The sequence below is a fragment of the Artibeus jamaicensis genome, unplaced genomic scaffold, assembly GCF_021234435.1.
Source record: "Artibeus jamaicensis isolate MK-2021 breed Jamaican fruit bat unplaced genomic scaffold, CSHL_Jam_final scaffold_916, whole genome shotgun sequence".
In the NCBI taxonomy this organism is placed as follows: domain Eukaryota; kingdom Metazoa; phylum Chordata; class Mammalia; order Chiroptera; family Phyllostomidae; genus Artibeus; species Artibeus jamaicensis.
The window spans coordinates 10,000,001-10,013,444 of NW_026522059.1; the positions used below are offsets into that span (position 1 = coordinate 10,000,001).

At 47.4% G+C, this 13,444-nt stretch overlaps 1 protein-coding gene across 2 annotated transcripts in view; it reads left to right on the plus strand.

Moving 5' to 3' along the window:
* Positions 1–13,350, plus strand: part of WASHC5 (WASH complex subunit 5) — a 49,631-nt gene extending 36,281 nt beyond the window's left edge. The window contains exons 24-29 of one of the 2 annotated variants that reach the window (XM_037166746.2): positions 3,129–3,232; positions 4,328–4,457; positions 5,773–5,869; positions 6,856–7,009; positions 9,956–10,043; positions 12,939–13,350. In XM_037166746.2, the coding sequence (XP_037022641.1) occupies positions 3,129–3,232; positions 4,328–4,457; positions 5,773–5,869; positions 6,856–7,009; positions 9,956–10,043; positions 12,939–12,995 (630 nt within the window). In that variant the 3' untranslated portion in view covers positions 12,996–13,350. The remainder of the gene's footprint in view (positions 1–3,128; positions 3,233–4,327; positions 4,458–5,772; positions 5,870–6,855; positions 7,010–9,955; positions 10,044–12,938) is intronic. The other variant, XM_037166744.2, reaches the window with a different exon arrangement.
* The last annotated feature ends 94 nt before the right edge of the window (positions 13,351–13,444 follow it).

Here is a 13,444-nt window from a genome sequence, read left to right on the forward strand (position 1 = left end):
ACAGCTCATTCATTTCTTTAGCTTCCCCTCTAGGGCTGTTGTTGACTGTGCTTTTCATTGGCCTATTGTTTTCCTGTTGCTCAAGGAGTCTGTTTATTTCTAAAATGCCTTTTAGCAAGAGGTGCTTCTGCACAGGACACGGGAAGTGTCCTGCCTCGGTAACTATCGGTCCTCACAGACAAGGTCACAGACTGTCTGTGTGTGCACAGATGGGAAAGCCAGGCTGTCTGGGGCACAGGTCCTCCCTGCACCAGGCCCAGGGCCCTGGGTCTTTGGGGCGCGCGGTAAGGTGAGATGAGGACATTACTTTGCTGGACGGAGATTAGCTTTACTGTGGAACCCACTCCTCCACTCTCCTGCCTTGACACTGCCACCGCGGCTCCCAGGGACCCTTCGAACCCTCTGCGTGCCCTCCTGTCATCCCGTGATGACCCGAGACATCCAACAGCCCTTCATGGAACACCTGTTATGTCCGAAGCATAATCAGCTGTTGGGTGACACAGTTAAAGGAAACACCAGTGGCCTCCTCAGAAAACCTGCTGACATCCTGCTAGATTTCCTGGTGCAAAACTGGTTCCGGGTTAAAACAACCACATAGCAAAGGAAAAGTCTAGAAGGCCACAGGAACTCACAAAAGCTACCTTCTCTTGTTCCCAGTTATAGAAGTTGCTCATTGAAGACAGGACTCGTTGTCTTGGCCAAATTCACAATTTGTTTCCCATAATTTCAGTGAGTTGTTTATGGGTTGTGTGTTTAATTTGGAAACTTAGAATAGGTAACACAAGGAGCCTTGGGCTCTGCCAGGTGTCCTGTTACATGGGTCCGATGGTCCCTCACCAGGTGATTGCCGGGCAGTGAGAGCCAGTGAGGCCAAGCCTCTAGTTGCTGGGAAGCCTTCAGGGCGGAGTGAAGAATGCCCTGAGGTCGGACAGACCTGGCTCTCCCCTCGGCAGGTGGCCTTGGACGAGGCTTGGAAGTTGTCCGCTTGGTTGCCAGGTCGTTTGAAGCCAGTGGGTGTTCCAGACCACTGTTCTTTTTCATTGCTGGTGATTCATTAGTAGCCAAGTGTTGTATCTCAGTCAGGGATTTCCAGTCAGGTCCCCAAGGACAGATTTGTCATTTGGGAAGTAACCTGTGCCGTTCAGTAGTGAACATGGCCCCTAACCACGTGCTGATGCTGAGCCCTTGCAGCGTGGCTTGGGGAGAGGGGGAGCCAGGGACCGGGCCTTTAAATCTATTTCATTTTAGTCGGTTTAAATAAACGACCACGTGTGGCTAGTGGCTGCTGTATTGGTCGGTGCAACTTGAGAGAAATCGTGAAGGAAGTGATCGCCTGAGTTTCTCTAAGCAAACAACAGAGGAGCCAGGCTCCCAGGCCCCGTGGCCGCCTGGAGTGAGTGAGCACGGGGAGAAAGTGTCGGGCGCCAACAGTCACTGAGCTTTAAATAAGCACAAGTTGTGTTAAACTGGCTGGATTTCTGTTTCCAGTTGTAGATTGATACTTGTGAGGGAATCCTGACACAGAGTGTCCCGAATTAAACAAAGAATTACATGGACCAGATGCAAGGTCGGAGGTCCGTTTTTGAGGAGCCTAAGAGAACCCACAGTGTTCTTGGCCTTGCTCTGTTCTGATTTTTAAATAATGATATTTTTGTATTAACAGGAAGTTTCTTAGAAACAGAATTTTTTCACATTGACTTTTATTTTCCTCACATAAGTAGAGTAATAGTCTGGTAAGAATAGTGGGCAAAAGTAATATGTTTGAGATCATTTAACACTTAACTGTTAAAAGTACCATTTATGTAAGTAATACCTTTTCTTTGTTCATAGAGGTCTCTCTCTCTCTCTCTTTAATCCTCACCAGAGGGGACATACGTATTGATTTTAAGGGGGAGAGAGAGGAGGGGAGGGAGAGAAACGTCAGTCAGTGGCCTCTCTAACCTGTACCAGCCAGGGACCAACCTAGGTATGTGCCCTGACCAGGGATCAAACCTGCAGCCTTTTGGTTCACTGGATAATGCTCCGACCAACTGAGCCCCACAGGACGGGGCGACCAAACCAGTCTGTTTCCCTTGATCGCTCTTTGCTCCCAATAACTCAGAGGAAATGTGTTCATTCCCACCTTACTGTTGCTGGCATTATAAAACGGCCTCCTTTCCTGTCCCCCCTTCCCACTGCTAATCTTTTAGGGATACCTGTTCTAGACTAGAAAATAAAAAAATCTCCTGGCACAGGAAGTTAGTTAGAGTGTACTGTTGTTTTTGTGATGGGGACAAGTTTATGGGAACAAGCTGGACCTGTCTCAGACCACAGTCCCAAACGGTTTGCTGCCACCTGGCATAGGCATCTCCGGGTACCGTTTATGCCCACCGCCACGTGGGCATCAGTGATCCATCAGCCGTGTTAGTGTAACTCTCTGTCACAGATCTGTTCTTTTAAATGTCTGATAGTTACATTTTGTTACAACTGGCTCCCACGGTCCTTTGTGTTTTATTTTGTGCACACACAAAAGTTACTCTGAGGCCGTGCACATGTGCTCCACCAGGTTCCAGGAGGGGTTCAAGGTGCACAGGCGAGGACAAGGACCCAGGGTTAGGGGTTCACACTGTTAGAGGGGCCTCCTCGGTAGATTTTATGTGGGTTATTTTTTAACCCAGATTATGACATGATCTTCATTCCCGAGTGATGCGGAAGACTTCTGTCCACCACATCTTAGAGTATCAGAGGGAAATGGCACCCTTAAGTCTTGAAAAAGCCCATTTTAGGACCAGTGAAGGAGGTGGAGCTGATCCTGGTAGCTACTAATCTTGGAGTTTTATTCCAAAATATCAAAACCAGAACTCTGAAACAGACACCTTTAACACATAAAGCACTGACCACGAATGAGTCTCTTTGTGAAATACCAGACTTCGGGGCTATTTGAGGTCGATGCTCCTTGAACGACCATTGCCTGGTGCCCCGTGTGGGTGAGGTGGCTCTTGACCTCGGAGCCTGGGCAAGCGGCCCTGCAGTGTCCTTGTAGGACGGTGCGAGGCTCCACCGAGAAAGTGGCATCTTGGCTCGTGCCTCCTTCCGTCACTTCGAAACACTGACCCGTCCTACCTGCTCTTTCTCTTGCTTGTTCCCAGGTTGGGCAGATGCAGATTCTGAGAAAACAGATTGCCAATGAATTAAATTATTCTTGTCGATTTGACTCCAAACATCTGGCAGCCGCCCTAGAGAATCTCAATAAGTAAGTGCCAGCGTTTGAAAGCGCCAGCTGTGGGCCAGCCTCGTTCATTCTCAGTCGGCACCCCGGAGCCTTTAGCACCTGCTCTTTCAGGGTCTGGTTGGGTCAGAAGGCTCTGGATCATGGGCTTCCTTCCCATGGATAATCAAATCCGCGTTTCCTCAGTATTGTCCCTTGGTGCGTATGTGTTTGTCTCTCTCTTTTCTTTTTTTGATGGATTCATTTATTCAGCCAACATATACTGATCATTTAATACAAACCAGACACTGTGCTAGGTACTTGCACAGACAGAGAAAGCAGTTACAGTTGACCTTAAACAGCGTGGGTTTGCACTATGTGGGTCCACTGAGATGCACTTTTTTTTTTCAGTAAATACTGTACATGTTCTTTCTCTTAGGATTTTCTTAACACTTTCTTTTCTTTCCCTTTAAGAATAACATGTATAATACATATGAAACGTGTTAAGCAACTGTGTATGTTATTGGTAAGGCTTCTGGTCAGCATAGGCCATTAGTATTTAAGTTTTGGGGGATCAAGAGTTACACATGATTTTCAGTTGCTCAGGGGGTCGGTGATCCTAAGTTCCATGTTGTTCAAGGGTCAACTGTGTAACCAGAGTCCACACTTGACTCCCCACTGGACCGAGTCACTGACCATCCTGTGGGCGATTGGGAGTGTGTTAATACCACTAGGAGCGGCGCTGGGCACACATCCAGGGGTGCGGTCACATCCTCCGCCTCCCCAGCAATGCGCTCTCATCCCTGGCCGTCTACTTAAAGGTAAATAGTGCATACTTCTAGGTCGCTGAATCGGAGTCTCTGACAAAGTAGGTATTGAAAACAGTTCATTCGATTCATAAAACTTGAGTGGTCAGAGCACTTGATCTGGGTTTATCTCCAGAAGATAAAGTCATCCGAGGTTAAATTTTTCACACATACCCAATAACAGGCATGGCAACTGAGAATTAGAAGGCCAAGCCCTCATTTTCCAGATGAGGAAACTGAGGCCCTGGAAGATTACATCCTAGTCCGTATTAACTGTCGTATAAATGTAGTTAATCTCTAACACTTACCCCTGTTTTGCTTTTCTTCCACCTAGGGCTCTCCTCGCAGACATCGAAGCCCACTACCAGGACCCTTCCCTTCCTTACCCCAAAGAAGATAACACACTCTTATATGAAATCACAGCCTATCTGGAGGCAGCCGGCATTCACAACCCACTGAATAAGGTTGATGACTAAAATATCTGATGGTGCGGTGGGGGAGCGTGGGGTCCAAAAAGGTGATTTGGCCCGGCAGCCAATCACTTCGCTGAAATGCTGGGAGAACCTGGGTTTGATCCCAGAGGCTCCGTTCACTCAAGTCCCTGCCCTTCTGAGCTCCTCTTTCCCTTACGTAATAGGAGGGTGTGGTCACACCTTCCCCACCTGACCCTGGCTGTGGAAATCCAATGATACAGTGTTTGTCCAGCTCCTTAAAAAGCAAAAGGTGCTCTGTCTGTAAGAGATTAGTTTTAAGTTTCTCTGGGATTTGATACTTGAATTGCATCGGAATGGTGGCTTTGATGCTTCCCACCTGAAGATGTTTGCCTTCAGGGCTGACAGTCCTCACAAGTATAATCCTGAGCTACACACTCTTTCCAGCGATTCTGATCTCCAGAATCCTCTAAGAATGGAAGTGTTTTAACAAGTCACTATCAGATCTCATCTGATGGCAAAACCTCTTCCTATGAATGTTTGTGTTCTGATGACTTTGATTATAGGGTGTTAATCCAGACCCTGCATTACCTTTGGAAAGTCTGTAAAATGTGTACCGACCGTGGGTGTTCTCACCGAGACTCACAGGGACTCTGTGAAACGTGCCCTAGCTGGGGAGGGGCCTGGGCTCAGGGGTGCATCCCTTCCTGGGGCTCCTCGCCGGCTAGGGCAGAGCCCGGCAGAGCCCTGCTCCTGGCCAGGACACCACCCTGTGCCCAGGCTGGAGAGGAGGAGGGAGGTGGCCAGGTGTGCCCTGATTACTTCCTGCCCGGTAAACTGGGAGGGAGACTGCTCTGTGACCTTGCCCAGGAGAGAGCATCTGTCAAAGGAGACATCTCGCTTTCTCCTTATATACTGCCCCTTGCTGCTACACAGAGCTTCCCTTCTTTCTGCCACCCTCCCTCCTCCCTCCCTCCTTCTGCCCTTCCCTCCATCTTTGCCTTGGCCACTGCGTTTGCCTTCTGCCCCACACTCTTGCTCATCACCCTTTTCCCTCCCTTCCTTAGTAACATTCAGAGTATTGTGGGGAGCAGCAGAAGTCACTGCTAATCTCTCAACAAAACGTTCCTTTCCCGAAGGGCTCATTGTCATACAGTAGTTAGGTTTGTGGGGGTGGGGTCCAGTGGTGGTAAATAAAGCTGAAGGCAGCAAGGTAACGGGACCATCCTCGGTTTAGGGGGTCTGAAAAGCAAACTGAAATTGGATGGAAGCTTTTCTTCTGTTATGCATTTTCTGTGGTATTGTGTAATGTGGGAAAACACCCATTTTCTTACCTTTCTCTTTCCAGATCTACATAACAACCAAGCGCTTACCCTACTTCCCAATCATCAACTTTCTGTTTCTGATCGCGCAGTTGCCAAAACTTCAGTACAACAAAAACCTAGGTACGGTATGACATTTATTCTTTGCTATAAGTAGCAATATCAATAGATTAATAACTAACAGCACAGCTCTTTATATAGAATGCTATGTCCCATGAGCTCTTAACTAAATGCATGTTTATAAAATCCACGTCTTTAAACCTCTGAAATGTAAAGCCCCTTGCCTGATATGGGGACCGTGAATTTAATATCAGCCAACTGCGGTCCACCTTAATTTCCAGTGGTTAATTATTGAACTTGCAAAATGTGTGGGACCTTGGCCTCCCTCCTTTCTCTACTGTTCAGGCAGCTGATTATGGTGTCAAAGGAACTTCTTTTGGTTCGTGTCCTGTTCTTCCAACAGGGGTCACGTGCCCACTGTGTGTGTGGAGAAGGAACAGTACAGCAGGGAGAGTAGCAGGGGCGCTTCGCGCTTGAAGACACGTGAAAACTGATGAGAGGCTCTCTGGCCTTGGGCAGAGATCCTCAGCGGGAAACCTGGCCTTGGTGCCCAGCGCACTGCCCAGATTTCCACCTCCCACTGTCTCCACCACTGCACATTCTCCTCTTGTGTGACATTGAACATGGAGTTTCGAAATGCTTGCTAGATATTTTATCCAGCATTTTAGTTGTTTTCATTTAGGACAGTGGAGTAGTTTTGGGTATCTTATCTCACATGTCATGCTACCACTAATAGAAGTCACTTACAGGTGTTTTTACTCTCTCGTTTACATTTTTTATACCTTTACATTTTTCTACAGTTGCCTCAGTTGTATACTCCAAAGGACAGAGTGTTGGTGATTATAAAAAGAGTGGTCATTTTATTGTGTTGACTCCCTGAGGCCTGCTTCACAGGGCAGTCCAGAGTTGTGATTCCTTCCGGGTCACCACGTGCCAGTCATGGTGGGGCTGCAAACATGCTGACCCTCGGGAACGTTCGCCCTGAACGAGCACCACCAAAGTGAAGTGCCTGGCCTGGTGGTGTGACCATGACCTGTGTTGCCTTGCAGGGATGGTCTGCCGAAAACCCGCCGACCCCGTGGACTGGCCGCCGCTCGTCCTGGGACTGCTCACCCTGCTGAAGCAGTTTCACTCCCGGTACACGGAGCAGTTCCTGGCGCTGATCGGCCAGTTTATCCGCTCCACAGTGGAGCAGTGCACCAGGTACGCAGGGCCAGCCAGGAGTGCGTGGAATTGGGGTTACAGGACGGGCTGCCAACGTTGTGGGCTGAATTCCCCTTGTCAGCCTAGGAGAGATGGGGATTGGCTGCCTGCCCCGCCCTGTAAAGCAGGTCTGGGCACATCTCCTTCTTCGGAGGAATTCAAGGTGGGCCCCTCCCGTAGTGTCGCTGCCTCCCATAGAGCCTCCTGGTGCACTCACAGTGATTCTGTGTGAGTGAGTTGTGACCAAGATTAGTTTGGGGAAGAAAGTGCAGGCCCCTCCTCTGCCAGTGGGGGTGCTGTGCTCAGACCTCAGTGAGCCTGTGCGGGGCCCTCCTCCACTCCCTGGGGTCACAACCAGGGGGCAGCTCACACCCAGTCAGGGGGATGCAGGGGCGTCTTTGCCAGACCCTGGACACAGCCCGGCTCCTGGTGTGTCATGAAGTTTCTACTTAATACCAAGCTTGTAAGCCTTTCGTTCTTGCCCCCAACCCTGCAAATGTGGCTTTTCTGAGATAGAAAAAAAACTTAATTGCATGAGATGTTGGATCCTGAGCCCCCTTGTCTGTTACCCTAAAGGGTCAGCCTGACTAACTAAAGCCTCTGTTATGTTACACATTCCAAATCCAGAAGAAAACCACCTGGTCACTTTTGTCAACGTAACAAAGAGCGAGGCTGGGCTTCTGGGCCTCAGCTGGTTGGGTTTGATTTCAGGGACCATTTTGTTTACCTGCCACCGAGGGCCTGAATCAGCTCTCAGGTGTCCCTGGCAGGCAGTCATCCAGTCTCTGCTGGGTCTCGCCCATTGGTGAAGCCCTGGTGACCACCCAAGGCAACCCAGTACACCGGTGGAGACGTTCTCACCACCGCAAAGTTCCCAGTCACGATAAACGGGACGTGTCATCCCGCCTCTCTGGAAATGGCATTCGCTGGGCTTCCTTCCACCCTTTGAGATTGGACAGCGTGAGTGCAGCCTCCTCCCTCTGCAGCATCGCCTCAGTCGGTCACTCACCTGCTGCCCTGGGTCTTCTCCTTCTCTGGCTGCTCGCCGCACTGGTGGCCGCCTCTGGGGTTCTGGTTTGCTGCTGCCCATCTTAGCGTGTTCTCCCAAACTTGTACCCAGATTCCAAATGCTGCCCCGTTGGAGGGAGGGTTGTTACGCTGTCGAGCGCAGTGCACCTAAAATGACAACAGGAGGAGCTCTACGTCCGTGTGTGCCGTGGCTCATGGTGACTTTATGTCCTTTTTAAATCCTGGCATCTTTTTCCCACGAGCCTCAGTCAGACCAGCTCTTCCCCATCTTAGTTACTAGTTAGAACAGCAAGCACTGGTTGTTTTTCTAGGACATATGGTCAGTCTTGCTTCAAAGGGCCAATTTTTTAACAATCAAAAAAGAGAAGAGAGCTTGAAAAGATGGGGAAGTCTCAATAATGAAATTGTAACAATCACAAAATAAGGTCAATTGAAAAGGAGAGCAGTAGGCCCCTAAAATCGGATGCCTCTCGTCCAGAACCTTGGGGAGAGGAGGCCGAGGACTGGGTTCAAGTGGTGCAGGGTGGTCGTTTCCAGTCACCTCCACGCTGGCCACGCCCAACCACAGTGCGCTGTCTTGAAGAGTTGGCGAACTCTCGTTCACTAGTGACTGCAGAGGGTGGGTGTGGCTCCGGCCCAGCATGTTCCTCGCAGCCGTGAGCGAGGTCTGCGGGACACAGGAGTCCAGCTGCAGCTCAGGGGTTCTGACTCGGCCGAGTGGAGTGACGCAGGAACCCGAGATGAACGGAGGCACCGTCCTTCCCTGGTCCCAAGCAGAGCAAGTACAGATCGAGCCCTGGCCACACACGGAGAGATTGAGAACTGTGGGAACTTACCAGGTGCAACCATCCTAAATGTTCTTTTTTAATATTTTTTAAAATCATTGTGTATTGATTTTTTAAGACGAGAGGAGTGGGGAAATGTTGATTTGTTGTTCCACTTGTTTATGGTTTCATTATGTGACTCTTGTGTGTGCCCTGATCAGGGATTGAACACTGGCCCATCGGGACGACGCTCTAACTGAGCTGCTCAGCCAGGCCTTAAGCATTCTTTTCAAAAGCAAAACAGAATCATCAGAGAAGTATATTAGTAATCCAGGACCATCCAAAATTCTTTGTTATTTTGAAAATGCCACTCTGTATATAAATTAGAACTTAGTTTTCCCCTAAAAACTCATTTTGATTGAGAACGTGAGCACCACGAGAAGCCTGCCGTGCACTCGGCTGCATTCTCAGCTCCAGGGAGTGCTTGGCGACATAGTGGTATGAATGAGCGCGTGAGTAGGATCCATCCAGAAAACTGGGAGATGGTGTGTTTGTTTGACACCCTCAAATATACAGTAATGGTCCAGGCACAGTCCCAGGTACTGGAGACAAAACAATGAAGACATGACCCACACCCTAAAAAAACCAGCACACAGAGGACTGAAAATTTCAGAGGGTTGGTGGAAGACACCAAGTGTCCTGAGAGCAAAGAAAAGAGCCATCTGCCCACAGGAGCCAGGGAGGACGTCAGAGGAGGAGGTGCCCGCGTCGGGGCTGGAAAGGTGTCTGGAAGTTTACTCTCAGATCAGCCCGCAGAGCAAGTGTAGCTGCAGAGTCTGGAGGGCACGGGAAACTCTGGCCTGTCCAGGGACCTGCCGGCCTTCGAACCGCGAAGTGCCGAGGGGGCACAGAGATGAGTCCGGACAGACGGCCGGGGCCGCATTGCAAAGGTCCATGTAAACCAGAGAAGTTCAGGTGTTATCCTGCTTCTGCTCCGAGGGTAGGTGAGCAGGATAATGACCTGACAGGAGTCGAGAGGATGTTCTGTAGATTTGTTTCTTCTTTGACTCCACTGGTGCAGTGTTTCAGTGTGTCGGCTCAGGGTCTCCCACGTGCAAAGCAGTGAACTGATCCTGACTGTTCTCTGTCACAGCCAGAAGGTACCCGAAATGCCTGCAGATGTTGTGGGTGCCCTTCTGTTCCTGGAGGATTATGTGCGATACACAAAGCTACCCAGGAGGGTAAGTGATAAGAAAAGAACACTTTTAGTGCCCTTTTGGTGAAAAGACGGTGCTAAGAGTGGCCCCGGACTCACAGGGAGTGAGGTCCAGCAGTGCACTTCCGGGGAGGCCTGTGCCCTCGCCAGTGCTCTGCCCACACCTCCGAAATCTGCCCCCCCCCATGTTACCTGCTTTTCAGGAAGACAGAGTTGAAGGCAACTTCCCTCCCTTCTCGCTGTCTACCCCACCCTCCTTCGGCCAGCAACTCAGCCAGTTCAGGAGGTGAGGCGTGTGCACCGGGAGAGAATTCCCTCAGTGGCCGTTGTGCTCTTTCCTCTGCAGAGTAACCTGATTAAATTCACGCCGTGGCTAACATTGTATACAACCGCCGTTTCTAGAAATGACACACTACTTTTTACCTTTTGAGAATTTTTTTTCCTCTTCCTCACTAGTAATTCCATTTGGGTGAATTTTAGCTCAAGGTGGGGAGCTTGGTATTAAAATATGAAAGATTTTTGATAGATGCTGAAAAGCCATTCTGATTCTTAAAACTTAGTAGGTTAGGCATCAAAGATCCTTTTTTATAACAAACACCAAAAACGGCTTAAAAGTTAACTGGCCCTGCCATACTGAATAGTGAGACAAGTGGTGTTCTCATTAAAGGCAGGGCTGCAGCTGTGGTACACGGGTGAGACAGTAAAATAAGTACGCCGGGTGGGAAGAAGACAAATCTCTCTACTGAGGATCTAATTGTCTGCCTTGAATATCCACCAGTCTGTGAAAAGTGATTAAGAGTTCAGAAAAGCTGACTGTGTCAACAGTGGATAAGTAAATCCAATTCTATAACCAATTCAAAAATATAATGCAGAAAAGCTACTATTCACAGAACTTACAAAGAAATAATACAGCCAAGAACAACTTCTTGAAGGAATATGAAGAACAACTTAGAAAAAAAACTACAGAATTTTAAAATACAAAACTTCGAAGTCCATGTAGAATTCTGAGTGAGGAGACTCATATCATAGAGGTATCAGTACTTTCTAGTTTATAGATTTACTTGCAATTATAACTAAAATCACAGACACTGTTTTTAACTTAGGGAAAAAATTGTTTTAGAAATTTCATAGGACTTGGACTAAAGTAAGATGTGGAAAAAAGAATAAAACATACTGTACCAAATATGAAAATATAAGACTATATAAAAATCAAAATAGCATGGTACTAGTGTAAAATAGATGGATCGGTAGACTAGAATGTGCAGCCTAGAAACAAATTCTAGCACATGCAATTTGTATAAGGAAAAGTAGCCCTCAAACTAGGGGAGGAGGGGTATTTCAGTCAATAGCACTGAGAAAGTTAGTTTATTATGTGGTTGAAACATAACAAGTCTCTTCACATCTCCCATGTTTCAAACAAAATAAACAACAGAGTTAATTTGAAAAATGAAACAAATAAATGAGCAGATATTTGGCTAAAATTAATGTATCAGCTCTTTTAACTTCCCATGTAAAACACCAAGGGAGAAAACCATAAAGAAAACGATTTAGAGATTTGACCTCTTATAAATGTTAAATGTAATTCAACAGTGCTGTTAAATGTCTCTTAATTTAAAAATTGGAAAAAGGATTAACAGAGACCAGTTTCCTTGACATACAGTGTGCTCTTCACACCAATAAGAAAGAAAAAAACAACCCAATCCCAACAGGAAAAGGGCAAAGGATATTAGCAGGCAGTTTTTAGGAAAAGAAATATAAATGGCCAATAGGCATTTGTAAAGATGCACAATCTGACCTCTATTCAAGGTCAAAGTCAAAATATCAGTAAGATTACTATTTCCACCATACAAATTGGTAAGAAGTTAAATGTCGGGTCAGTAGCACTTGGAAGGTTGGAGAGACGGTACTTGGTCCAGTCAGTGGGAGTGCAAACTGACTCCCCCTTCCCCGGGAAAGGGAAACTGGGCTTTATCTACCTTAAAAAATGTTTCATAATTTACTTCCCTGATCCCAGCAATACCACCGCTAGGAGTATGCACCTTGGCTCACCACAGTATGTGTGCAAGGATGTTCATAATATGAGATTTAGCAGCGGTAAAGGACACAAGATCAGTTCCTAATTGTGTGTGTGTGTGTGTGTGTGTGTGTGTGAGTGACCTGGAAGAATTCAATGCAAAATTAGTTTTTTCTAAAGGATTGAGATCAGAGTCTTTAAAAACAATGTATTTTATTTATTTTAAAAGAGGGGGGAGGGAGAGAGAGGGAGAGAAATATTGATCACTTGCCTCTTGCACAGCCCTTACGGGGACCTGACCACAACCCAGGCTTGTGCCCTGGCTGAAATCTGTCGACCTTTTAGTTTGCAGGCTGGCACTCAATCCACTGAGCCACACCAGCCAGGAATATATTTTTTATACTCCTGCATTTGCTAAATTTTCTCTAGTTAGGTGATACCTTTATAATCAGAAAACAAACATTGCTCTTACAAAGTATCCACTTCCAGCACGTGAAGGGTACCTAGCTCTGTATTCCACCCAGTCTGCCCCTCGGGGCTTCCTCTGCGAACAGGCAAGGGGGTGCCCTCCTGGGCCTCCCTCCTCTTCCCCCGCTGGCTCGGTCACTTGCCAGACTTCCTGTTCTTCCTAGAGATGTTACTTCTTAGTGCTTCCTAATCAGAGTGCCTTTAGGAACGCAGATTTGGAGGAAGGGGGGAGCTGGGCAGCCCTCCTGAGATGGTAGTAGTGCCGAGAAATTAGGACAGACGACACCAGGTACAGAGGCAGTGAGTCCAGTGCCGAATCAGAGCAGGCTGTGGCTCACCCTGCTCTGAGGGGTGTCTCAGTTCAGGTTCCACATGAGGAGTGAGGATTTGCTCTGAATGACAACACTATGAATAATATAAGCCCTTTTCTCCTTTTAGGTTGCCGAAGCACATGTGCCCAATTTCATTTTTGATGAATTCAGAACAGTCCTGTAACTTTTTCTTCTGCTACTTCTGCGATGTAAGGATTGTCCCTACACCTTCCCACTATCACTAACTAAAATGATTTAAGAGGATGAAACTCCACTGCTCACATAACGGCATGTTTTCCTCTTATTGTGGGAAACACTGGACTTTCTGAGTAAGATGACTCTCGTGGAATTAGATAATAGAATACTGTTTAAAACATGATATTATGTGCAATTTCTATCATGTAGAAGCAGAACACATTTTTGTACTGCCTCTTGCAAATGCTGAATGTAATGAAGTATAAATCCATTTAGCTTTATGTTCTAAAGAACTATCTGTGCAACTCCAGATTTTCAGTAAAATAGTATTGTCAATACCCAAAGTCACCTTTCTGCTTACTCGAAAATTACATATTCACTGTGCAAAATGCCTTGTCTGGGAGGTAAGAGATGAATCTGGTAGGCGCGCTGGCAGGC